Source organism: Haliotis asinina, chromosome 12, assembly GCF_037392515.1.
Source record: "Haliotis asinina isolate JCU_RB_2024 chromosome 12, JCU_Hal_asi_v2, whole genome shotgun sequence".
In the NCBI taxonomy this organism is placed as follows: domain Eukaryota; kingdom Metazoa; phylum Mollusca; class Gastropoda; order Lepetellida; family Haliotidae; genus Haliotis; species Haliotis asinina.
Window position 1 is genome coordinate 8,991,117 of NC_090291.1, and position 27,766 is coordinate 9,018,882.

The 27,766-nt window shown below is 38.1% G+C and overlaps 3 protein-coding genes across 3 annotated transcripts; 2 read left to right on the forward strand and 1 right to left on the reverse strand.

The window, feature by feature from the left end:
- Window positions 1–96: 96 nt before the first annotated feature.
- On the forward strand, window positions 97–1,507 carry LOC137258446 (uncharacterized). The gene has a single exon (XM_067796128.1). It carries the CDS (start codon window positions 97–99, stop codon window positions 1,498–1,500), a length of 1,404 nt encoding a protein of 467 aa, XP_067652229.1. The 3' UTR covers window positions 1,501–1,507.
- Window positions 1,508–13,971: 12,464 nt separating this feature from the next.
- Window positions 13,972–20,083, reverse strand: LOC137258111 (uncharacterized). The gene is made up of 4 exons (XM_067795673.1): window positions 19,825–20,083; window positions 17,856–17,969; window positions 16,488–16,732; window positions 13,972–16,049 (listed from the first exon to the last, which is right to left on the reverse strand). Exons 1-4 carry the CDS (start codon window positions 19,984–19,986, stop codon window positions 13,973–13,975), a joined length of 2,598 nt encoding a protein of 865 aa, XP_067651774.1. The 5' UTR covers window positions 19,987–20,083; the 3' UTR covers window position 13,972.
- Window positions 20,084–20,910: 827 nt separating this feature from the next.
- Window positions 20,911–27,765, forward strand: LOC137259028 (ribonuclease P protein subunit p40-like). Its single transcript, XM_067796732.1, has 8 exons — window positions 20,911–21,046; window positions 22,634–22,772; window positions 23,890–23,958; window positions 24,291–24,392; window positions 25,068–25,193; window positions 26,100–26,301; window positions 26,953–27,084; window positions 27,554–27,765. Exons 1-8 carry the CDS (start codon window positions 20,927–20,929, stop codon window positions 27,750–27,752), a joined length of 1,089 nt encoding a protein of 362 aa, XP_067652833.1. The 5' UTR covers window positions 20,911–20,926; the 3' UTR covers window positions 27,753–27,765.
- Window position 27,766: the final 1 nt, after the last annotated feature.

Below are 27,766 nucleotides of genomic sequence, written 5' to 3' on the forward strand. Positions count from 1 at the left end.
ATGAAACGTTCCCGCCCGAAGATTGAGCCGCTTTTTGTTTGTGATAGTCCTATTTATGTCCAAATCAAAAGGTTATTTCGATGATAGTTCACAGAAATGTCGGACCAGGAATCCTCAAGTGAATCTGGATCGGAGACTGAAGAATTCGATGACAATGAGGAGGAATTTCAAAACTCGGAATACCATTTCGCTCACTGTGTATTTCCCGATGAAGAAGCCAAACCCCCGGTGGAAATTTCGACAACAAAAGTAAATTTACTACATACTTTGCTGGAATCAAGTGAAGGTTTGTACCCACATTACACTCTACATAACATATATTCAGATGACTGGGAGGAATCTGTGACTGGGTGGAAAGATGTTGCCCCAAATCCAAAATATCACACGCAAAAGAAAAGGCAAAAACATGCAGAGTCAGGAAAATACAAAGTTGCTAATTCAACAGGGAAGAGTGTTGATAATGTCAAAAAGAAAGAACATGAGACACAGCCCGTGTGGAAAGCTAATGTTGAGCCTGTTACCTACAGATATGTTCAGAATAATGGCCAGTACCGGTTACATAAATTTTGCAAAGAAGACCGAGACTGGTATACAGTAAGAAGGAAAAATGCTGAAAGAGTCTCACCTTCATTGAAGACCAGGTACATGCAAAGAGAAATAAAACGATTGATGAAAAGGGATTTCAGTAGAAAGTCTGTTCCAGATGAGAGTGTTTCAGACGGTAATCGTACTAGAAGATCCCAAAGTACAACATCAGAAGGACATCGAAGAACAACATCACCATATTCCAGTTTGGTAAAGAGTGCTAGTGATTTGTATATAGAAAATATATCATCCCGTTTAGATGAACTTGATGAAGAAATTAAGAGGGATTCTCAGCTTAGGAAAAGCCAGGATGAACAGACTAGAATGTTTCCTTTTAATTTAATGAAAGGGAAACATATCAAGAAACTAAGTGAGATTTCTGCAAGAGCCTCACATAATACGCAGAGTGTTCAAAGTTCCTTCATCATCACTCCAGTTGGCCGCCAGGATGCGTTGAGACCGCTTGAAAAGATTACACCACAGCAGCGAATGAAAGAAGATTTGGTGAGATTTCCAGACCAGTCACTTCAAGAATCTGGAGGAGGTGACATGAGTGAAAACAGCAATCAACACCGGAAACAAAGTGGGAGTAATTCTGAAGGTGATGTTGATAGACTTAGGATATTACCTCTTGCAGAGACATCTAACGCATACATTGGTCAGATCATAAAAGGCAAGCAAGAGAATTCAAGCATCCTAGGAACATCCAAACTGCCACTTGGAAGAAGAATTGGAGGTCGCTTCGTGTCATCAGTGGCTGTAGATGATGTTAGTCTCAGTGATGTTGAAAGTAAAGCTTTATGTGATGATAGAAGTGCTCACCATGCTCGAGGTAGAAACGTCCGAGACCCAAACTTGCCAGAGATTTCAGGGCGAAGACTTGAAGTATCTGTTACAAATTACAGATTACTTTAGATGTGCAGGCTCTTGAATGTATTGTATTGTAACAATCTAGCAAAAAAGACCATCAGATGGTAAAAAATATGAACTAAAATACAGGAATTTCCAGGAATCGCTGTTTAAATGGACAGTTTTAATATCAATACCTGTAATAACAATATGTATATATATTGTGCTTGGTAAATGAATATCAGTTTTGATTCATTACATTACACTAGCCTAAATACAATTTTCGTTGTCACAATAACAACACACTCAGTATACATTGATGCTTACAAATAAAAGTGTGTTATCCACTGAACATTTTTTCCTAAACAATTTCAACCAGTATACAACACCTCAACCAGTCTGATAAACTCAAATTTACAAGTATGATTAAGTCTACATTTATTTCCTCCAATGATAGAATACATCTCTATGTAAGTTTTGTGTACCGTCCTGATGAATATCATATCACTACAACTGTATCACAGGCCTGGTTCATATTTATGTATTCACCAGAAATATTGTATTTGTACCATTATTCTTACTGTTTTTTGGCAAGTAGTTTTAACTTTCTGTACATGAACCCCCATTTAGTTAAGTATGTAAGTTGTTTGTAAAAGCTACTACTTGACACAGTTATCATGCAAGCTTGTTTTGTGGCTATGTTCAGGGAAAGTATTGATGTTCTTCCTCATTTCATGTTCAAGATCTTGTTATGATTTTAATTGTGTTCATGATGCTTTGAAGACCAGTGTTAATGATTTTGTCTATATTCCAGGGATGATATTTGTGATATTAACTGACATAAAGACTGTCTGTTTTGATATCAAGAAATTGAAGATGCATGTTCATGAAGTAAAGGCAGCATGTTCATGATGTGGATGAGCAATGCATATCCGTGGAGTTACAATGTTCATGATGTCAATACCCAGTGTTCATGAGTGTTGGAAACCAGAAGTTGCCAGTTCATGAAATATAAATATATGCCTTCAGTCTTCTGATGAAAGCAACATTTCTACAAGGTGTGTGTTATCTTGCATGATGACAATTCCAGCTGTGCCTGACATTTCTGAATTGCTTTCATCAAGTGTTCATCTTGCTCCTCATCAGCTGTTCATCTTGTTCCTCATCAGTTGTTCATCTTGTTCCTCATCATCTGTTGTTCATGTGATACAAGATGTATGTCCATTTGTGATGAGTCGACACCTTTCATCTGTGCCTTCCAAAGGAGCCGTTAAAGCAGGACTATGTGCAAAAATATATATGTTAGTATAGAGTAGAGTTGTTTTGATATTATATTCACTGCCAGTGGAGACAGTTTTGCTTGGTTGATAATCAGTACATCATGTATACATGTATTCAAAACTGTTTATAAAGTTAGTTCAACTGCTTCTGCTATGCATGATTGACTCCCATCAGGCCTGTGATCTGCATGATTAGCTGGGAAACAGCCTGTGCTACACATGATTATCTGTGATAAGGTCTGCTGTGCGTGATTCACAGCTATTATTCTCTTTGTGATTATCTTGATAAGCCTTTACTGATGATTAAATGCAGTGTGCATGATTATCTTGATCATGTTGATATGGCAAATAGTGATGATTAACTATAACTTAAATGATTATCTTGATGTGACCCAGACTGATGATTAACAATATTGTGCATGATTATCTTGATGTGGCAATTGGTGATGATTAACTGTAGTGTGCATGACTGTCTTGATGTGACCCATATCGATGATTAAAAGTGGTCTTCATGATTATGTGGATACAGCCTACAGTGATGATTAACTATGGGGCCTGATTGTCTTGATGTGGCCAATTGTGGTATGCATGATTATGTTGGTACAGGCTACAGTGATGATTAACTATGGGTGCCTGATTGTCTTGATGTGGCCAATTGTGGTATGCATGATTATGTGGATACAGCCTACAGTGATGATTAACTGTGGGTGCCTGATTGTCTTGATGTGGCCAATTGTGGTATGCATGATTATGTTGGTACAGACTATAATGATGATTAACTATGGGTGCCTGATTGTCTTGATGTGGCCAATTGTGGTATGCATGATTATGTGGATACAGCCTACAGTGATGATTAACTATGGGTGCCTGATTGTCTTGATGTGGCCAATTGTGGTATGCATGATTATGTTGGTACAGACTATAATGATGATTAACTATGGGTGCCTGATTGTCTTGATGTGGCCAATTGTGGTATGCATGATTATGTTGGTACAGGCTATAGTGATGATTAACTATGGGTGCCTGATTGTCTTGATGTGGCCAATTGTGGTATGCATGATTATGTTGGTACAGGCTATAATGATGATTAACTATGGGTGCCTGATTGTCTTGATGTGGCCAATTGTGGTATGTGTTGGTACAGACTATAATGATGATTAACTATGGGTGCCTGATTGTCTTGATGTGGCCAATTGTGGTATGCATGATTATGTGGATACAGCCTACAGTGATGATTAACTATGGGTGCCTGATTGTCTTGATGTGGCCAATTGTGGTATGCATGATTATGTTGGTACAGACTATAATGATGATTAACTATGGGTGCCTGATTGTCTTGATGTGGCCAATTGTGGTATGCATGATTATGTGGATACAGCCTACAGTGATGATTAACTATGGGTGCCTGATTGTCTTGATGTGGCCAATTGTGGTATGCATGATTATGTTGGTACAGACTATAGTGATGATTAACTGTGGGTGCCTGATTGTCTTGATGTGGCCGATACTGATCATTAACTGGGGTGTGGATGATTATCTCGATACAGCCTATACTGATTATTAACTGATTATATTGATGCAATCCATACCAATGATTACTTATTGTCTGCCTGATTATCTTGATGTGACAGTTGATGATGAACTATGGTGTGTGTGATTAGTTTAATACAGTCCTTATCAATTATTAACTGTGATGCATTATCTGGACAAGCATTAAGTGTATCAGATCACAAGGTGATTGTGTAAATGCGTACACTTCATACATGCTTTCCTGACTAGTGATATGCATATAGTACGAGACCATATCTATATACTTGCATTCACAATAGGGTAAATGTTGTACATTTGATGATCCACATGTGATAAGTAGTGATTATGAGTTGTCCAGTAAAGATCATATGGATAACAACTTCTTCTTTATTGTATAACATCATGTTTCTCAGCTACTTATTGCCTTTTCGTCAGGTAGATGGTTATACAGTTCAGAAGTTGTCATACATATACTCGTCTTATATGTTCACCAACTTCTAAATATCTCTCAAGAATCTCATCATTTGGCCAGGTTATAAACTTGTATGGGTTGATGAATGTCATCATATGCCAGTTGGGTTGTTCATGATGTCAGTCACTGGACTGTCTGGCCCAGACTGTTATTTACAGGCTGTTATCATACACCTTGAATATTGTGGAGTGTAACAAGCAAACGTGTCACTGCAACAGGAACAGGACTCAAGGTCACATGTATTTCAGGCATATAAAATTATGGTCTGAGTTGAATTTTTCATATGTTCAATCTGTCTGTCTGTCTGTCTGTCTGTCTGTCTGTCTGTCTGTCTGTCTGTCTGTCTAATTTCTTCTTTGAGTGGCATTTAGAAGTTGATGTGATGAACAAGAGTGATAGTTCAATGGCAGCACAACTTTTTACAATATGTTCAACTAAAAAGTATAATCCCAAATATTGCATCTGTTACATTTGACCACTTTCCAAATAGCATTGTGTATTCATAGCTTTCGGGCATGGGATTTACACTTATCAGAGGGGCACCCAAAGTCCGTGGCCAAGACTATCAGTTTTCTGAATTCCATTTTTCTGGAGACAGACATAGCTGAGTGGATTATTGCATGGCGGCTGACTTTGTGTTGGCGATTAGGTGCCTGACTCTGAGGGTGTGGGTTTGAATCCTGGAGGGGACTCAACCCCAGAAAAGTTATAGAATCTGTACTTCACTGAGAAAGTGTAATCCCAGATATAACATATGTTATGTTTGACCTCTAAATGACATTGTGTCTTCATATATGCAATATGTTGGTGTAGATGCCAACATCACATTCAGACATCACCCTGTCTCCCTAATGTTAATAGACTTAGTGCCTATATATACATGTATATGCAATGCCAGTCTGCCTGTCACTATAGTGAAAACCCTCTATGTGCCTCACTTGGTACAAGACCTAGAAGACTCAGAAATGCACCAAGGCCCCAATCTAAAGTTAGTCAGTAAGGCAAAGCATATATATGTACAGAGACTAAACATTAGTCTATTTTACACACATGTATTTTAACCTGCAAGCATGGAGGATGTGCTGTAACGTTTGTTCCCAACTGTCTTGGTGCATCACTGACGACTTATGCAATATCATTTATATTTTGTCTTCAATCTCCTAAATAGGAATGCCTTGCAATGCATGATTACTTAATGCCTTAAAACTAACATGTTATACACTACTCAACAGAAGTGAAGAACACTTGAATATTTCATAAGACTAGTTTAAATCTCTCATGTTTCATTTGCTCATAGTTAATCTGTTATCACATCAACGATTAACTTGTCATGGAAACATTCCTTAACTTTATGTGGGTAGCATATGTTATATTTGTATTCTACCATATAAATGGTGTCACATATGTTGTAGTTGAAGCTGTTTGAAGGTTGTTTACATACACAAACAGAAAGCAGTTTTCTTCGAATTGTATTTTCAACAGACATGGACAGCAATACATTGAAGCCTTGTTTGTGTATGTTCAGAGATTGTTATTTTCTATGTTCATTTTATTCAGTATATACATCCAGTATTACCTGTGTGGAGTTAATATTAACATATTTCTAAACAATGTACTTGCTATAAGCTGGTTGGTATTATTCATTTTGCAATATCTGTACCTTGAAAGATTTCACAGTGTAATAAGACCAGACTAATTTTATTTCTTGTTTTGCAGGTTTTTGTCCTCAGAAAATCTAAAAGCAGGAAGAAAGAAAATAATGCATCAAAGTAATATTCCTTTTAAATACTAAAAGTATTTTACTTTTGGCAATTTATGAAGTGTATATGGGGTCAAAAACATAATTTTTTTTTGTAAGCTTGCATTATTGGCCAATACAAACATGAGTATATTTTTATTTTTTGCTTGAAAATTATTGTTTTTAATAAATCCGTAAAATGTGAGGTAAAATTGGTCAGGCTTAATGAATACAAAACCATTACTGTGGTCAGATGATGAGGTGATACTGAGTAAGGTAATACTACACTACATTTAAAGCCTGTTAATGTGTATGTAGGCAGATGTCCAGATCAACAAATGAGGAGGTAGTACAAGACCACTTATGGATAACTGTCTGAGTTCAAAATTCATTGGTTGAAAACAGTGTCTGACTTGTTGTAATGGCTGACAGAGAACCATTTTGTGTATGGTCACTTGCAAGTTTTGACACTTTTGACCCAAAATTTTGCATAGATATTATTAATATTGTGAAAAAGCTGAATTGAAACTAAGAAAGGACCCAAATTTGATCAAATCTCTGACCCATATGTTTACACTGCATTGATTTCCATCTACTGATTTCATTGATTTCAGCGACTGGTATCATGTTGTCATAGCATTGTGACGTCATAAGCATTGTGAGGTCATGGGCAGAGTTAACAGTTAGCCTTACTGTTCAGTTCAGCTCAACCTGATGAGGGGGCTAGGATAAGCCCCGAAATGTCGGGAAAATAAACCCAAGAAGTTGCTATCCATAAAATTTGTCCTGTGTAAGAAAATCTCAAGAAGTTGCTATCCACAAAATTTATCCTGTATAAGAAAATCTTGTTTGATGTAAGACAGGGCTGATGTTGAGCCATTACAAAAACACCTGCCAAAAATGTTTGACCTTCGTATAATTTACATCAGGATTACCTCCCCTGTTGGCATAGTGACAGGATAGCTGAAATACTAACAAAGTTCTGTGTTCCCAATATATGTTGTCAAGACTTATGGTGCACATTTCATGATTCATATTCCATGTTGACTTAGTCCAGCATTACGTTGCCTGCTCAATATGAAGTGCAGTATTGTAAAGATATTATATTCATATTATTCATATATTATTCAGAGCTGTTGATTTTATCATGTTTATCTTGATTTGAGTTTGATACACCAGTTCTTTTCATATAAAAAATAGAATAAAATGTTACATTGCAGATGGTGTTATTGTTTATTCCATATGATGAGTTGGATGTGCTTGAACATTTGGAGTGCCACCTCTACAAAATGTTAGAAATGGAAGCTCTTAGACCATGGCGCCAATACTTCAACACATATCTGCTGCAACTGGAAAGGCTTAATATAATGACACAAATGTTTGAACAGGTAGTGCAGGAACATTTTGAAGCTCATTTCTGAGACACATATATACTCATTAAAAAATGGGGATCTTTTTTTTTTTTTTATTTATAATTAAACAGATTTAGGAGATTTATTGGAGTCAATTAATGTTGATATCATATTATTGAATGTTTTGAGAGTGCATCACTATTTGCACTTCCTTTCAACCATAGTTATTTGAAATGTAGTCGCTTTTGAAAGATGATTGGTGTATGACATGTAATTTCCATGTATACAATTATCATTTTAAAACAAACAACTAGAAACAAACACTAATAAATGTGTGATCAAGATGAGTGTAAAAATTAATGTTCTGAGTGATTTCTTGACCTTGAAAAAATGTCAAAATCAAGAATAGGACACCATGTATGGGGCTACTGTGTTGTGCACGTGCATATCATGCGTTGTAAAAGGGTGGTAATAGAGGGAAATGGTGGTGCGTTCATAAGATGTCTGTCCTTGAAATGTTTGTTAACGTTTACACCTCCTATCCAAATTGAAGTTCATTATCCCCTACTTTTTGTGAAGAGTATATGTTGATTTGGAGGTGATCAAGGCATTCACACTGATACAGAATCTTATAAGTTTAACCCATGAAGATATGGGTTAGAATTGGTTTTCAACAACCGATTCTTTTTGTAAGAGCAGTCTAAGTAAACTTAGTCTCTGTACTTTTCGTTACACTCCACCACTGAGTCTAACAAAACCTTATGGAAGGTCGCCTCAGGTAACCTTTGAGATTGACCAATCACATCACAGCTTACCAAATCGTGAAAGAAAACATTCGTACATACCTTTTGAACTTATTATCTCGAAAAGGTTCATACCCGAACGATTCCGAAGGCTATTTAGCGTACGCTCGCCTCCGGGTGATGCACACAGCGTACGTACAACCATGACAACGGTGAGTAAACAGTCGTTGAAAGTAGTGGTTTTGGCAATATTCAAGGATGCTATCTTGCGGAAATATTAGCTAATGGTAACCATGTCAACAGAGACCCCAAAGCGTATATACTGCAGGTCAAATAACCGTGTTATATGCAGATTTTTGTTTGTGGAGAGATCTGTGTCAGTGACCTGAATATTTTGAAAGTCCCTCCGATCCCAAAATAGTAGCAGTTGTCTGATTGGTTAAATCTATTTAACCGTCTCGCGTATGATTGGGCGGTCATTGGTCGCTCAAAGGTTACCTGACGTGACCTTCTACTAGGTTTTGTTTGACTCAGTAGTGGAGTGTTATGAAATACACAGAGACTAAGTTTACTTAGACTGTTTGTAAGAGGTGACTGATGGGATCAGGTGGTCAGACTCACTGATTTAGTTGACATGTCATTGTATCCCAAATGCGTAGATCAATGTTCATGCTGTCGATCACTGGAATGTCAGGTCCATATCACATTATTTACAGACTGCCGCTTATAGCTGGAATATTGATGAATGCGGTATTTAACAATAACTAGCCAACCAATCATGGTATGTGTCTGCATTCTACGCACTGGTGAAATAATGCCAGAGAATATCTCTTAAATAAAGGCCCAATAATGGACCCCTGCAACTCGTATTTTCATATTGAAGTCAAGTCTGTTCAACCATTAACTCATGCAGTCAAAAATGAGCACACCCTGATCAACAGCGTGAACATCAATCTACTCAAATGGGATATGATGACATGTGTCCACCAAGACACCAATCCTTTTAGTCGCCTCTTACGACAAGCATGTGTTACTGAAAATCAATTCTAACCCAGTTCTTCATGGGTCCATTTAACATGAGCCTGTGACCTTTACACCTTGTTTACATTATGCAGAATGTCAGGTCGTGTAGAAAATACTTTTGCTTGACATGAATAAATGTGATATTTCTTACAGAATTATTTCACATAATAACTCAAGACAAAGTAAATAACTTTATTTCAGGTAACAAAAAGATAGATAAAAGATCTATAACAATGACATTAAACTAAATACACATCACTGCAGCATCAGATTTGTGGCTGTGAAACTATACAGATCTAGGCACTTCACTTAAAATATTATCCATTCTTCAATTTCTAAGTCACTCATCAGTTAACTGTATATGTGGTTTTAACTTTTACATTAAAATATTTTACCAGTATGGATGCATTGCTGAGTTGAAACTGAAATTTATACTCTCATTATGAGGCCAAAGTGTTTTCTCCATTTACAAAAACTGTTTTTGGTGTCTTTTTAGATCTCTTACCCATAAATAGGTTGTTATAAAAAAAGGCTTTGTTCTATTAAACAATAGTACAAAAGTATCATTATGGAGGCTCTATGTTTAAAAGATATGTTAGCATGGAATATGCTTTAAGCTCATCAGAAGTCTCAGAATTACACATTTTATATAACGTAACTGCTTTCTAAACAAGCTTTACAGTTGGCAAATCCATAAAGCAAGCACAGCCTAAAAACATTCACAAATATGGACACATCAGCATGGAAGACTTTCTATATGGTTTTGAAGGTACAGTCATCCCTCCATGACGCAGGTCTTGCAGTCCATAGTCCTGCATCATGTGATATCAGCCTTATACATAATGCAGAATAAACTGCTATTTTGTGAACTGGGCCCAGTCCAAATCATGTCTTATCATTGGAGGTTAACAAACAAACTTTGTAAATAAAATATGAAACTTGCAATCTACCATTCAGAATTCAGTTGTACTTCTGTCATGCAAAGCGCTGTCTTATATGCCAGAATTCGAAATACCTGCCTGCCTAGGACCACCTGGGTTATTTTCAACACAGACTGCCAGATTATCAAAGTCACCTAAACCAAACTATGTCGCTTGTCAAACCTAAATATTTGTGGGCAGGTAAGTGTTGGTTAGGGCTGCCAACCAGCCCTGTGGTCTAGCTGAAATATTTAGGAGTTTCATACCTGTATATGCTCAGATAAAGATTACCGATGCCAGACACAGCAATCAGCTGTGCACATATGTTTGATCCAATCAACCAGTGATTCAGTTAAAAATAATCCGAGAAAAGGGGATGCATACTTCAGTTTCACCTCCACAAAAGGTGGGGTGTGCACTCCAGCAACCTCTTCTCGGGATCCACCAATGAATGTGAGGGATGACTGTACATTAGGACCTGTTTAATCTGGGTCTCAAACAGTCCAGAAATATATGTGGCGAGTTACATAGCTTGAGTCTTAATTTAAACTACAAATGCATATTTACTGCAAATTTTGTTTGCAATCAGAAGAAACCCCTGTATTCACTATCCAGGGTCATTACGAGCAGGACAATCATCCTAGTCATGACATGAATCTTCACATCAAGATCTGATAAAACTTGATATGAAATCATGCCAGCAGAATCCTGATCTTAGATCAATATCCAATGATGTAACATATTCAGTGATCATAATACATTTTCTATGACATGAAACCTATCTGATCCAGACCTGACCAACCCTTAACACATCAGTTGGACCCTCTATGGAGTGTGACCACAAAAAGAAAATTCATCAGAGTCATCAGAAGGTGACAAATCACCCCAGTGCCCTAAAATTTGAAACAATCATCTGGTTGTTCTAACATGTCTTGCAAGAGTGATGTGGCCAACCTGACGAGTATGTTCCTATGATTCCACTTTCCATGTACTAGGGTAGTTTTTGAGCTATCTGAACAACACCATGGGATTGGGATTGAGAAATTTGTATGTCAGGCTCTTTTATGCTATGAGTTCATGGATTTTACAAAATAATTGCAGTGTTTGCCGTAGACATGAAAATTAGGAGTCATCATGACTCCATGGTGTCATGATGGAGTCACGCACATATTTGGGAAGTCAACTTCAGTTTGGAACTTCATCAAGACATCACTCTGATTGTTTGATTACGATGAAAAACAAGGTAAAACAGGTCAGGTATTTAATCACAACTGACAGTTAACTGTCCGAAACAAATAGTTTTAAACAACAGAAATTACAAGCTTGGTTTATCTGCACTTAGGGCCCAGTTGCACTGCATTAACAATGAAGCAAGCTTTTAAATTCACTGCATATTTGAGATAATTTGTGCACTAAATACACACATTTTCTGCGTCAGAACAAACACTGAATTTGTAATTCTCTCAAGATGAAAAGCTCTAGTGGAGCTCTGCCCAGAGTCAAGTCAAACTTGATGCCATGCAAATGAAAGGAAATTGTTTCCATAAATATTTAAATATCAATATGCACCACTTGACATGCTGGTATTTGTGTTAAGAAAGTTCTTTGAAACAAGACCAATAAGTGTGTGATATGTGATAGATCGAAATAAATATGACACACTGATTTCAATACCTCCTCTATTACATATCATGAGAGTGAAGGGTTGGTTGGTATCACTTATCTTAAAGATGCACTTTCAAACAGATTAATTCAACTGAAAGTGCATCATGGCCAGTCTGAGAGACAAAGTATCTACTGTGAATACTGGCTATATACACAAGATGTAAGTTGAGACTTGTAGAAGTCATCCACTACTGGTACAAATGATACAATCCCTCGAAAGTTGATTAAATACTTGTTCAAGTAAAAATATATAAAACTGTTGCATTATGTATCAAATAAAATATCACAAAATAGGAATAAATATCAAGTGTTATGAAAGTATTGCACAAAACAAAGACAACACCAATGGCAAGTGTCAGATAACATAAATATAATCCCTGGAGAACAGAGGATGGGACAATAGGAAAAGGTAGGAACGTCAGACCTTTCTGAGACAGTGAGTATGGTTTTCGTGGCTTTTAGCAATATTCCAGCAATATTCTGGTGGGGCACTCCAGATATGGACTGCACACATTCTGGGAAGTTGGACCCAGAGGCATGTTCAGAACCGCGAGCGCCCACATGGGTCCTGAACGGATGCGAGCGCTTACTTACATCAAACAATTTGTGACCAACTTGTGTTATTCCGGGAAAAGCCGAATAGCTTTTCGTCTTCTTGTTGGAGGTTACGGAAAGGAGCGAGTGTTGAGGAATGACATTGAACATGTATAAGACAAAATGTTATGGATGTGAACTTCCTCTTTATGCTTTACACAGCGTTTCTTGGCTATTCCTTGCCCATTCGTCTGGTGGATGCTAACTAATGACAATGATTTGAGTGGGTTTTTTTCTATTAAACATGGTCACCATCTTTGTTTGCTTGGAGAGGCAGCTGGGAGGATAGTTTGCGGACGCTCGTCCGGGCACAGGCGTTCAAGATTGAGCGCTCACCTCTGGTCTTTGGTGAGACAAGCTGATATATTGACCACTACTCTACCCACCCATACTGCATTGTCTGAAGCAGGGCATAAGTTAGTTATACCATATTTCCTCTAATAAGAGCTAAGTGTTAAGCAGCAGTCTAAGGGTAAGTGAGTTAGTTTAATTTTACGCTGCATCCAGCAACATTCCACCTATATGGCGGCGGTCTGTAAATAATCAAGTCTGGACCAGACAATTCAGTGCCCAACAACATAAGCATTGATCTGCACAATTGGGAACCAATGACATGTCTCAACCAAGTCAGCGAGACTGACCACCTGATCCCGTTAGTCGCCTCTTACGACAACCATAGTCACATTTTACAGCAAGCATGGGTTGCTGAGGGCCTATTCTACCTGGGACCTTCATGGGTCAGCAGTTTAAGAAAACGCTGACACCATAGTAAGTGTTGGGTCTCTAAACCTATTTTTGGATCAAGGGGAATGCATGTATTAAAATCATACCCAGCACGGGTATGATTTAAATACATGCATTCATCTTGATCCAAAAATAGGTTTATTAAAAAATGGTCCCTAACTTTGATGTGATGCTCACCAACAATTAATTACAGTACACCCAGTAAGTGCAATAAGTGCTGGTTCTCCAATAAGCACCATGCCCCTTATAAGAGCCATGTCTTTAATAAGTGCCAGATCTGAAAGCTTGTTGAAAAAATACGCACACTGGTTCTTATCAGAGGAAATATGGTAGTTTTCTTGGTGTATCTGCAATTACACAATTATTTAGGCAAATCTTGACAAGTATTGGTATACAGTTAAGCACTGTTATGTAATGGTTTAAGTGACCTGTTGATCTTACTATTAACAAGACTGCAGAAGCTGTTTGCACAGCATATCACAAGCTAAAAAGTTCAAAGTTTGTCTGAGTATGAGAGTCTGTGAGATCATTTGAATTGAATTCCACAACATTGAACTGTGTCTGAGTTTGCATGTCAGTGAAGAGTGTGAGATCATTCTCCTCGTGGACTAATGACTGCATATTTGTCTGAGTCTCTGTGGTCACAAGAGTATCCAGGGAGTCATTCTCTGCTGGTGTCTGAGTCTCAATGTCTGATAAGCCGAGTCCAGATATGAACAGATCGTCTGTTTGGGTCTCCATATTTGTCATAAGGAAATCTAGAAGATCATCTGCTGTTTGTGTGTGCATATCTGTGCCTGCACTTGAAGATAACATGGGTCCTTGACCTTCCATCTGAGGAGTATCATGGGAATCAAGAAAGTCTAGAGTCTGAGATCGAGCAGTAGGAGTCTGGGCACCAAAATCAGCAGACCTTGGCACCATGGTCTGAGTGTGGATATGTTTGGCAGCTGTTGATGCCAAGCAAGGATTATAGTCATTTAAAGATTCCACCAGCTTAGTGGATCGACCAAGGGAGTCATGGCGACCAAAATCACTGGAAGATGAATAGGATGAGGAGTACGGATCAGAATCTGCATGGTTTGAGTTTATGAGTTTTGGGGGAGTCAATGGAATGCCATTTTGAGGATTCGTCTGATGCAACAGGTTCTCTGAGAGTCTTCTATTAGTGTCTAATGAGACAGATGTCTGACCAATTCTGTCTCGATAGAACTGTGAGTTTGATCCAAGAGACCTCGTCTGTCCAGGAGTTGGTGCGGATGAGGAATCTCCTTCTAGAAGCTCAAGGAAGCAGGGAGTTGAAACAGAAAGAAAATCTACATCTGAGTCCGCATTTGTTTGTGTGCCACTACCTTGATACTGAAGAGTAGTCCTGTTGAAGGAATCTGTCCCATCATTAGCATCAACCATGGACGACCCTGAGCCACACTCTGTGTCAACCATGGTCATTTCTGATTCACAACCAGTGTCAACCACTGGAATTCCAGGCCCACATCCAGTGTCGACCATTAGCATTCTTTGATGACAGGTATTTACCAAGGGCACTCTAGGATTACAACCAGTGTCAACCAGAGATGTTCCAGGCCCACATTCTGCATCAACCACGGACTGGTCTTGGTCATCACTGAAAGTTAATCCAAGATCTGACAAAATGGCTGGATTTTCTTCCGTAAGTAAACTCTCTCTCATATTCTTAAACAAAGTGGACAAGCTCGTCTGTGATTCAGAGTTCTTTACTGGCTGCTGCCTGTAGTGACCAAACTCTTCTAAGAAACTTTTCTGGGTCTGAGTGGACATTTGCTCGGTTCTGGCAGCAGGTGGCTCTGTGGGAAACAAGAGACCAATGTTGTCTGTATTGCACTCAGCTGCAACCATCTGTCTGCCAGAGTTCCGACGTCTCCTCTTCTTCCGTGGCGGAAACGTTTCCCGTGTCTGAACCTCTGATGTCTTAAGACTGTGCCGCCTTGGAGTTTTACCCCTTGACCTTGGTGACCTTTGACCTTTGTCATTACCCCTAAGATCATGGAAAGGAATATCTGCACTTGCCATGGCCGACTTGAGAATTAAATCTCCAGGAGTCTGTGTTTCTGCGATGGAGCAGTGACGTTTCTTTGTGGACAGAATACTTAGGTTTGTCTGCATTCCGGTTGACGATGTCACGGAAGAATTAGAAGGAACAATAATGTGAGATTTTCCTAGTGAAACCTGTGTTGCTGTGGTAGCCATGGCAACATTCTTTGACAAATGTAAATTTGAAGGATTCTTAACTACACCTCTCTGTTCTAGGGGATTACTGACACCATAGATGTCAGTCTGAATTTCAGCACTCTGTTTTGCTGGAAAGTCAAACTTTTCCACAGATATCTTATTGGAATTGACAGTTACTCTTGTCATGGGAATGACTGTTTTAATCATGGGTTTCGGCAGAATCTGACGGAGTGGCCCAGGTGCAGTATTAACCTGGGCGTCCATTCGAGACACAAAGATCACACAGGGTTGGGGACTTGCATCAGATTTACTTGCTGGGCAGTCAGGGGTTTTGGGCTTACGAGATCTGTAAAAGAAATAGAACATCAGCTACCTGAATCATTACGCCGACAATCATACCAAACACAAAACCTGTAACTGTGTGGAAATAAATAGGCAAGAGATAGCCAAATGCACTTGGCTGATTGTTTATAGGCAGGTTGTAAAAAGTGCTTTTGGTCTTCATTGCTTTTAACATTATCCCATGGCCACAACAATACTTACTGAAATATCAAGCATTTTCATTTATCCATGAAATCCTGAAAATTGATCCCTTACTTACTCTGCCAGTAATTTTCAGCAATTCTTGCATTCTAACCCAGGCTTACTCATGAAAAAAGAATTCTTTGGAGATCAAATTAAAAGACATCATTAAAACATAGGCTCAAATTCTGGGATTGGATTATTTTTTAGGCCTTTAGCTTTATAAACATAGTCAAACACAGCAACAAGTCTGCCTACTCACATGTTTTTGGATTTTTCTTGGTTGAATTTCCTCATTGTTTCTTTCACAGCATCTGGTAGTTGATGTTGCTTGCGAGTACAGTGCATAATTAGAGCTTCCTTGGTGGTGTAGGGGCAATCACATGTGTAACACTTGTATATCACACCGCAGGTGCCCTCGTGACGCTTCCTGGCATGGTCAAAGCCGAATGCTTTCTGGCATTTGGAGCAGGTGAACCTCTTGCCTCCATGAATACTACCATAGTGCTGAGGATAAACATATAATGATAAGTTTATACTAAATGTCAACTCATCTGTCGTCAATAAAGGCCAGCTAAAATGACTGATAATCGGAAAAAATTTTGATGGAAAAGATTATAAATGATTATCAACATGAAAATTGTGTCATTGAAAATATTGCGGACAAATTATTGTGACAAATTAAATTTTTCAATTACTTGGACGATAAAATGGGTGATAAGATGACAGAATAATGGATACCCTCCACCATCATTGAAAGCAAGCAAGTTTACTTTTGGTTAGGGTTAGGCTAAGGTATTGGGATAGGTTTGGGTTAAGGTTAGGTTTACGGTTAGAGTATGTTTAGGGTAAGCTTTAGGGTTAAGGTGACATGACACAAAACAATATGGCTGGTAGGTATCTGGAATTCTGTAGGTGTACCAAACGAGCCCATGTTCAGGATGCTATTTATTTATTTAATTCAAGCCTGCATGAGTCAGTAATCTCAGTAACTTTCTGTTTTACACAAGTCAACTTTATGATCCAAACATATAATGATATGTTTATACTAAATGTCAACTCATCTGTCGTCAATAAAGGCCAGCTAAAATGACTGATAATTGGAAAAAGTTTTGATAGAAAAGATTATAAATGATTATCAACATGAAAATTGTGTCATTGAAAATATTGCGGACAAATTATTGTGACGAACTAAATTTTTCAATTACTTGGACAATAAAATGGGCGATAAGATGACAGAATAATGGATACCCTCCACCATCATTGAAAGCAAGCAAGTTTACTTTTGGTTAGGGTTAGGCTAAGGTATTGGGATAGGGTTTGGGTTAAGGTTAGGTTTACGGTTAGGGTATGTTTAGGGTTAGCTTTAGGGTTAGGGTGACATGACACAAAACAATATGGCTGGTAGGTATCTGGAATTCTGTAGGTATACAAAACGAACCCATGTTCAGGATGCTCTTTATTTATTTAATTCAAGCCTGCATGAGTCAGTAATCTCTGTAACTTTCTGTTTTACACAAGTCAACTTTATGATCCAATAAATTTAAGTTTGGACAGTCTTCTAAAATAACATCTAAAAAAAGTGTTTTAGGGACACTACACCAGTAAACTGAAACTACCCCTTGCTTACCTTTTTGAGGAGTTTGTAGTTTGCAAAGTGTCTATCCCTGTGGTAATAGCAGCCAAACACTGGGCAGTGATAGTGACAGGGCCTTCCGGGCTTGACTTTCGACTTAAACTTATCCTGTAATATTTAAAATTCATTTCACATGTTATCAAAATCACCATCATACTTTTCACAAACTTAATGCATAAGATAACTATCAAGATGAAAATAGTGTAGCTGTAATGTTAGACAATGACAGATGTAAACTGTGCATTAGACAAGTCAGAAATGTTGAATCTCTATCACATATCATACCAGTTGAGATCGCATTCAACAGTCAAGACAAGACTGTGACACTGTGTGAGGATTTGTGCCTCTTAAAATCTTTTACCGCATTGCTCCCTTGTCAGCTTCCAAGGTATGCGTACTGGCTGGCAACCAGTTATTGCTGTGTACCAGTTATTGCCACAGATCTGAACAAATCTGATCGCATCAAATATGCTGTTTTTCTGAACGGCATTTTCAAAAAGATCTTGTTTACAACAAAATATTTCCATGGGAAGTAAACAAAAATTCAAATCAATAGAAACAAGTTTTTCTCTAAATTAATAATACCGGGTCAGGGCAATGTCACGTGATCGACATAGTTGGAGGTGTAACTTTCATAAAAAAATCTAAAAAAGGTAGACTGATATATTAACTCAAGTTTATATAACACAGCAATATTTCTTTTTACTTTTGCATAAAACTTCACAAGAGATAATTACAGCACCATTTTACCATATTTACGTTTTTTTCTCAGAGCGAGACCATTGGCTGAATCGCTGGATAGTAGCAGCTGTAAATAGTTCATGATATTCATGCTGTTCAGTTGCATGGTTAAAACTTAAATAATCTGATGCAGTTTACATCATTCCTTTCACTAAGACATATTCACAAAAAAAATTCCATGTCATCCATTCAGTATGATTTGACAATTAGAAACAATTTGATGAGGTGAACAAAACGTCCACAAAATCAGCTCATGCCAACATCCGTCAACATTCACAATGAGAGTAGGTTTTGCTCTTTTAAATGTCATTTTTAAAATAAAATACCATCTGAAAAGTGCTCAATATGTCAAGGTTGGAAAGACAGTAATTTAATTATGAATTCTGTGTCATGTTTGGTGAATAAAATGAACAATTCGAAAGTGGCAATAACTGCTCCTGTTGGTTGTCTGGAAAGAACAATATGTACTACTGTGCTTCCTGTTGGCTGCATGATATAGAAAACACAATCGGCAACTGTAAACAAGCAGGATATATTGGTGAATAGCTAATCTATCCCTGAGAAAACTTTTATTTCATTAGGTTGAGAAACTACTGTGGAAATCGCGAAAAATGCTAAATTGGCGATAACCGGTCAATAGTCAGTAATAACCAAAATAAGGCTAGATTGCACTTTACCGTCGAAACTACTGTGGAAATCGCGAAAAATGCTAAAATGGCGATAACCGGTCAATAGTCAGTGATAACCAAAATAAGGCTAGATTGCACTTTACCGTCGAAACTACTGTGGAAATCTCGAAAAATGCTAAAATGGCGATAACCGGTCAATAGTCAGTGATAACCAAAATAAGGCTAGATTGCACTTAACCGGGTGTAGCCCTGCTAGCGCTGAACGTTTGTTAATCAACAGTCACAGCGTATCGCGCTATAGCGAGTCTGCACTACTGCACGATCCTTTGCCCTTGGGCACCCCACTTTACGATCCCTTGCGCTTGGACACTGCCTTTACGATCTTTAGGGTTAGGGTATATGGTTAGGGTTAGTGCGCCCGGTAAAGTGCAAGACTCCCCAAAATCACAGGTCAATATTTTGCATTTATTATTTAGCAATAGGTACCAAACCATCACTCAGAATAATTATTTGGGAGTTGTCAAAGATCTGAGGAATATGACACATAATATATGTCACTGAAATTCCGACAGTTTTTATGTATTACAACTTACTACTTCGATTCCATGGACTTTAGCTTTATGGAGACTTAGATGTGACGAGTTCTTGAATGTTTTGTCACAACCATCAACTGGGCAGACAGTTTCAGTGGATGGCTGGATGTCCGCCTCCAAAGTTTCGATTGTAGGTCTGATCTCTTCAAACATTGTTGCCATTATTATCTTTCATTTTCATTATCTATATTCCATAGCTTATGTGTTGGCGAGCCCTTTCCTCGGTCATGTTTACTGTAACAACTGCAAGAGTTGCTTCCCTTTGGTCTATAAACGTATCGCAGCGACTTTAAAGAATTTAATATAAAATTAATTTATGATGATGCATTTACTCATCTTTAATCAGTTTGTCTTAGATAATACATAAATACTACAAACTCGACATTTTACGCCATGAAATATTTACGTTCCTCAAAATAATAAAACTAGGATTGATATGTGGAAAGAGCATTCCGAACGTTTCGTCATGACCAATGACAGGATTAGGTACTTTCGCATCGGTCGCATATCAAAACAGTGAGCTAAACCTTGTATAAACTAGGTGTCTAAGTAAATATTTTAAAAGCCCCCCCCCCCCCCTCCAACACACACACACACTAAAAAAACAAAACAAATAACAACAACAGAAAACAACAACAAAACAACAACAACCCCCCCAAAAAGAACTAAAGACAAAACCAAAAAAATCCCCGAAAAACTCTCTCCCATTGCCAAAGATGAAAAAGATTAAAAAGACAAAATCAAACAAAACGAAAATAACTACCAGCCAACCAGCCCCAACTCCCCCAACCCCCTAAAGGAAGGTATCACTACTGAACATATCTCAAACGTAACCCAACATTGACAGAAGCGAGATAACCGTCAGACACTAGGTTGCCTGTCTATCATTTTTGAGGCACCTGAAATTACTCAGCAATATTTTTATCGCTACAAACACTAATGATGAAATACTGTTTTGACGATAAGAAGAACTAAAAACATACCCACAATTAAAAACCCCCAGCACATTATGATGCTACTTCACATGCCAATTTCGCATTTGTTTGACATTCTAGTGAGTTCGTCTTTTGTATAAGAAGTGATTTCAGTGCGGAATGTAAACATGTCAGCGCCCTTTCCAAATGCGAGCCCTTCGGGCAAACTCGTTTTTGAAAAATCGTCTTTCTTTCACAAGAACAGTCGACATAAGAAATTTATTTCAGAACATTATTTTAATGCATCTGTAGGTATTTATGCACAATTCCTTGTGAGTCTACAAGCGAGACTACACTCGATGAATCACAATTTAAGCTCAGATCCATTAATTTTAACGCACAATGTAATGAAATATTAGAACAACTCTGGGCAAAATTTTAGAAGTTGGATATAAGGAGGGAAGCAGGCGGAAATCTTTCCCCTGTTCAGATTCTGTGTAAAACTAAAGAACCCAACATGAGTTGCCCGTGCCATGAACCCTTTAATTAATTTTAATCATGTGGATTTGGAACCTCTTTTGAATAAAATACCTATGGGAAAAAAGGATGATAAAGATCGCTTTGCTTGAATACCAGCTGTATGTAAAGTAGTTATCCTACATTTTTCATTTATAAGCTGATGTAAAGATAGTTACACAGACAAAAGTGCAGCCCAAACGTCATTCACATGGATGGTGGGGTAGTCTGATGATTAATGTGTTCTCTTGTCATGTTGATAACCGGGGTTCTATTTCCTACATGGGCACACAGTGTGAAGCCCATATCTGGTTGGGAACTAGTCAAGTGGACCGATGGACAAAATGGACGAAAAGTGTCACGTTAAAAGGGCTGATGGAAAAAGTAAAAAGTGAGTCAGTTTAGTTTTACACCACACTTGACAATATTCCAGCTAGATGGCAGCGGTCTGTAAATAATCAAGTCTGGACCAGACAATCCAGTGATCAACAACATCAACATCGATCTGCACAATTGGGAACCGATGACCTGTCAACCAAGTCAGCAAGCCTGACCACCGGATCCCGTTAGTCGCCTCTTACGACAAGCATAGTCGCCTTTTATGGCAAGCATGGGTTCCTGAAGGCCTATTCTACCCTGGGACGTTCACGGGTCAGAAGAAGTAAAAAGGGCTGAGTTGAAAGTCAAATCTGCTGGGACAAAAAAGTCAAAAAGGGTCTTATTCCTATAACATAACCACTGCATGCTGTGCCATGGATAACTGAGCTAACTGCCAGTCAGAAGCAAACAAGAGATGCCACTCTCCCTGACCTGGCAAACTTATACAGGTTGTGTGTTGCAGTCTTCTGCACCTATAACAACAGAGATGATTGATATAAATAAGAATCAATTTGACTCAACATCTAAAAATACAATTAAAGAAGTTCAATTAACATTTTAATTTTTTTATACTTCTAATTAGGAATCAATCAGTAGGGTGTACTACTCACCTGAGCTCTTACTTGGACTGAAACAAGTTTGCCTGCCTCTGCTATGTGGCTGTGGTTATGTTTTAACAAGATCTGGATTAAAGTCTTACAACAACAACAAAAACAACAACAACAAAAACCAACATCCCATGTTTTAATTAGTTTGAATTAAAACTTACAATGACAATGAAAACAAACATCCCAGGTTTTAGTTCAGTTTGGCCCATTCGACTTTTAGCTTTGGCCCTTTTGACTTTTCTTTACAGCCCTTTTGTCCTTTGGCCCTTTTGACTACAACCTTTTCTGGTTTCCCCGCTGTGATATTGCTGGAATATTGCTAAAAGCTGCGTAAAACTAAAGTCATTCACTTTCTCACTCATTCACAGGCTAAGTTGTGACATTTTCTTCCAGGTTTCTGTTCTCCTTCCAGGGGAAGGAATTCCCCCTAATATCTCCAGCCAGCTGGACAATGAGGAAGCATACCTGGTTCATAGACTGCCGCTGATTCGTCTCATAGACAAGGAATTCATTGAGGCATTTGTCAAAAAAGGTTACATCCATGTACAGAAAATATTGAAATTATTATATTTTCATAATTTTGTTTGGATAATGATAACATTCACATGTAATTGTCATTTCTGTGGTATCTTGAACAAATGAAAACAAGATTGTTCGATTTTCATTTTCAGTGTAGGAAACAAAACTAATTCAAAGTCAAAGTGAATCAAGAAGCTGTTGATCCAGAAACTTTGTCTTCCAGACAAGTACCTGGGATTTGTAAAATCACTTGCCCTGATAATTTTTCCACTATTCTGTCCAGTTTTCTTGTTTTCATTTTTAAAAATAAGCAACACAGTTTACACTGGAAAGTCAACTGCCTGACAGAAAAAACGCTAGTCTGGACCTTTGTGCAATGGGTTATTTTCACCCCTGTTATATATGTACTTCTTTTGTCCATCAAAATATTTTACAACAAGGGGAAAATATATATTGATGTCAAAATCCCGATTATAATGATAATTATTATCATGTCATATCATATGCATTATTTATAAATACAAGGGTTCAAATTTGTTTTAAGAGCCACAGGTCAAGTGATTTTAATGAAGTAACTTGTCCTCATTAATTTTCCACTTGTCCTGATTTTATGACATAATCATGATGATGTAATTATCAAAGAAAAAACATGGTGCTTGATGTTATTGTTTACTGGACTATTTATTGAAAAGTGATAAATAGCAAAGAAAGATAACTCTACTTTATTATCATTAGAAACTTTAATGGCTACAGTTTGGGCAGGTATGAAATGTGATCCAAGTTTATTTACAATTTGAAACCATAAGTGGAAATTATCAAGTAGCCCACAGATGAGCAAGATGCCATTATTTGATTGCCCAAATGAACCTGACTTGTCCCGGGTGTTGGGTGATGGAATTTTTGAACCCCTGAAATATGTCTTAAAAGTAAAATGTTTGCAGGTAGTCAGTCCTTGTCAGCATATTGCGACTGAATAGATCAGGTGGTCAGACTTGCTGACTTATTTCACCACAGTCAATCACTGGAGTTTCTGGTCAAGAGTTGAATATTTACTGACCAGCCGGAATATTGCAGAGTTTGATGTTGAATGACAATCAAATAGTAGATCGTTTGATTGTTTGCTGTTGTAGGATGTATGTACTTCCTGTCACATGATACACAGCTTGACGTCCATGACTGTGTAGCACTGCTGCCATCTGGTAAGGAAACACGAGAATAAATTTGTCTTGAAAAGCATGTCACACCCACATTCTTATTCCCAGTACGTTTGGTCATGTTTAGTCGTGACATGTTTAGATGACTCCTGATTTTAAAAAAAGACCGTTACATAGCTGGAATATTGCTAAGTGCAGTATCAAACTACCAAAACAAATGAATAAGATATAATTTAATAATAAACAAAGTACCTCTTCCCAATGTGCAATCTGTGATACAGGCTTCAAGAACATGTATGCTATAGACTGCAATAAGCTTAAACCACCTTAAGCCAACCCTCTATAAATACAGGGTGATGACAAAATAATGTTTCCAGGGACACTAGTGTTAAACGTGACCAAGGACACGTATGAACAGCTTGGCCTGGAAGGAAAGCCATCAGTGTTCACACCAAGACACCAGAAACCTAACAAATATGGTAGGCGCTTTACCCTTTTATCCCAAAATGTTTTTTTATGTTGTGAGGAGTCCATGAGTTTCTGAACCTGAAACAGGTGCCTCACCTATGTCACTATGCATACCAGAGCAGTCTGCTTCACATACTGGCATCTGCTAAACATCCCCACACCCTTTGGTTTCTCCCTGAATTTCCTAGTTCCTAAACTGGGCTTGACATTAAATCACCTCATGTCTGGTGGAGTGGTGGGGTAGCCTAGTGGTTAAGGCATTAACTCACCATACCAAAGACCTGGTTCGATTCCCCATATAGGCACAATGTGCCCTGGCCGTGATATTGCTGGAATATTGCTGAAGGCAGTGTAAAACTAAACTCACTGACTCATGTCTGGGTTTACCATTGATTGAATGCCTTGTTCCTGGATTTCTTGTTATGTTTCCATAGTGATTGTTTGTCACTGAACCCTGTCTGCTCGACTTTGAATTCTTTATGGCTGTCTTTACTCAGACTCTGTAATCATGAGGCTAATGGCACTATATCACACCACACTTTTCTTAAAATACATAATGCATTTCTCTCAGTCATCTAACCATCAGCTCTCAGGAAAGCTATCATAAACGTTTATACAAAAAATTTTGTGTTTAGATTTAAATATCTAGAAGTGAGATCTGAGTCAGTCTGTGTGTCTGTTTCCAGTCATCCATATTGACCTGACTGCTGACTTCTTCATGCCGGGGAGGAAGAACTACAACCGTGTGTGGTGGTGTCTCAAGGATCGCCTCAATCTGGTGTTTGACTTCCTTGTCAGATGGGTACCAGATGGTAGGAGTTGTTGTAGTGTAACTGCATGGTCTTTAGAGGCCACAATATGAATCAGGGCCTAGATTTTCGGAGCTCTCTTCGCGCTAAGATAGTCATAAGTTAATGTTAATGTATGGCACTTACAACAATCTTAGTGCTAAGAGAGGTAATTAGGTGATAAAGGTATTCTGTTTTCATTTGTGCAGAAAATGTCATTTAAAGCCAAATGCGTTAGCTAGTGTTTGGTAATAGATGTACCTGTGTTCTCTTGTTGAAGAATTTCAATCAGTTGATTCCAGTAGGTCGTCATCGAACCATTCTGATTTTAGATCGAATTCCTCTCAAGATATCTCGTAGAGGCTACCAAGATGGAAATCTTATGCCAGTAAGGTGGTCTACGTGTAATTAGCGGTTCTTTGATTCAGGTTTAAAGACGGTCACATGCAACAATCAACCAATCAGAATCGAGTATCTCACAATGTCATGCTAGAATTGGAGTTCACTGTACCCTGAGGATGTAGATAGTCACTGTATTGATCATGATGGATCACTTGATCATCTGGTCCAAATGATTTTTACAGGCTTCCATCCTTTTGGTGATGTATCGTTAAGTGTGACATGAAACAACAAATGTGAAATGGATAGATTGTCTTGTAAAAGATGTATGCTGGTTGCAGAAAGAGTATGATTTCTAGGTGTTAGATTTTGATTATGAGGATAAAAATTTAATCTGGTATTTTTCTCTTTTTCACTCATGCAGCTATAGTTCATAATTGTGCTTACTCAGTCACTAAGAGTTTTACCCAACAAGCACATTTAATGCATATAATTTTATGAATTTAATATAATTTTATAATTTTATGAATGGATTCTGCTGGCTCTTCCTGGTTGTGTAATTTTGTAACTGTAGTCTTATTCTGACACCAGATAACAACATCTGCCCCAGTTCCATCCAGCAATATTTTGAAAACAATGGATATGAGATCACTCAAGTTGGAGTTAAGCAGAAGTCAGCGTTGCTGAAAAACAGACTGACCCCTGAACTGTCCGACAACAGGGTGAAGACATCAGACGACAGCTACATGGCAACATATGAGTGGCTTGGAGCGGTGTCTTGTGGGACGAAACTGTGAGTTTTGAAATGAATTGTTGCCCTACATAATTCAAGTTTATGATTTAGATTCTGTCTTTGTTGTTAAAACAATGAAATAAAAAACATTCCAGCTTTAGGGTTACCATCTGTTAACAACTGTCTGGATCAGACGATCTATGATTATTCAGCCTGTATGTCTGAGCATGGTCACTTTGTGTGACAAGCATGGATTACTTTGTCTATTATGACCTAGAATATACCTGTAAGTCTCAACAGTAGGATGGCTCTAAGAAACGTGGAGCGCTTTGTTAGTTAGATCCATATTTTGAAGGGAAAAGCTAGAATTAACCCCAATATACAATAGGTAGCATCCATGATGACATATGCTACATCATCGTGACATCATTCCTTGAATGAGGATATTTGTATTATTATGTGACATCTTCTTGTATGATGTTAGGATTGGGCTACCTGTTATGTAAATAATTTCTCTCATGCAAAGAGCACACAGAGCATGTAGTTTCTTCGTTACGCATGACGTCTTTATATGAAGTGATATCGCTTGGTCATATTTGTGGATGTAGATGCCGTAACAGTTCCCATAATGGAATAAGCAATGAGAGTTTGGTGATGGTTTTATGGATCCAAACAGCATCAAACTCAACCAACTCACTCCTTCCTCCTCAGGGACGGTGCAGCAGACGACTTCCTGAACACATACCAACCACCTGACCCCTGCACACCACAGGACATAGGTCACCACCAGGGCACAGGATTTATCTCCCCTGATATTGTCAACAGAGTACTGGACTCCGTCAGGTGAGATAATGTCACGTGATACCTACCTAATGATAATTGGCAGCTTACGTAAGGGTCTTCGCATACAACAAGCGATGTGATACATCACAATGCTATAAAATTAGTCACAACAATATACTGCCAAAGGATATTGCACTTTAGTTGCAATATGAATACATATAATGATGCTAAAATCTTTAATTTTGACACCAACTACTAAACACCTTAATATCAGTACAAAACCAATTTTAAAGTATTTCATCTAATTCCATTAGTGTAATCCCATGATCATTTGGAAACGAAATAATTCAGTTTATACACAGATTTTGTGAATGTTGATAATGACACACAGTCAAGTCGCCTGGCCACGTAATCTCTTTAGTTATCTACGATTAAATGCATAACCTGCTGGCGACATTTCCTAAGTCAAATCCCCACAGGGACTTGATGATGTTTTAACAATTTACATCTTCACAATCAACAATTTCAGATCACATGTTGAGAAGAACAGCAACAAGACTCCCTGGGCGGCGGTCACAGTTCACGGGTTTGCTGACTCCCCAGTGTCGTGGAGCAAGCGAGAACATGGCTTTTATCTAGGGGGAGACAACTTGTATACTTATGTTGTATTTCCTGATCAGCAGTATTGGTTGTACTCCGCCTTCTCGACATATGATGAAGGGTATTAAACTACGAACAAGAC

Coding starts and splice junctions, on each gene's coding strand:
- LOC137258446 (XM_067796128.1), top strand. CDS start 97: ATGTCGGACCAGGAATCCTCAAGTGAATCTGGATCGGAGACTGAAGAA.
- LOC137259028 (XM_067796732.1), top strand. CDS start 20,927: ATGTCAGCGCCCTTTCCAAATGCGAGCCCTTCGGGCAAACTCGTTTTT. Junction 23,959..24,290: donor TGTAGCACTGCTGCCATCTG/GTAAGGAAACAC, acceptor TAATGTTTCCAG/GGACACTAGTGTTAAACGTG. Junction 26,302..26,952: donor GTGTCTTGTGGGACGAAACT/GTGAGTTTTGAA, acceptor CTTCCTCCTCAG/GGACGGTGCAGCAGACGACT.
- LOC137258111 (XM_067795673.1), bottom strand. CDS start 19,986: ATGGCAACAATGTTTGAAGAGATCAGACCTACAATCGAAACTTTGGAG. Junction 17,970..19,824: donor AAGTCCATGGAATCGAAGTA/GTAAGTTGTAAT, acceptor TAAATATTACAG/GATAAGTTTAAGTCGAAAGT. Junction 16,050..16,487: donor CAAGAAAAATCCAAAAACAT/GTGAGTAGGCAG, acceptor TTTCTTTTACAG/ATCTCGTAAGCCCAAAACCC.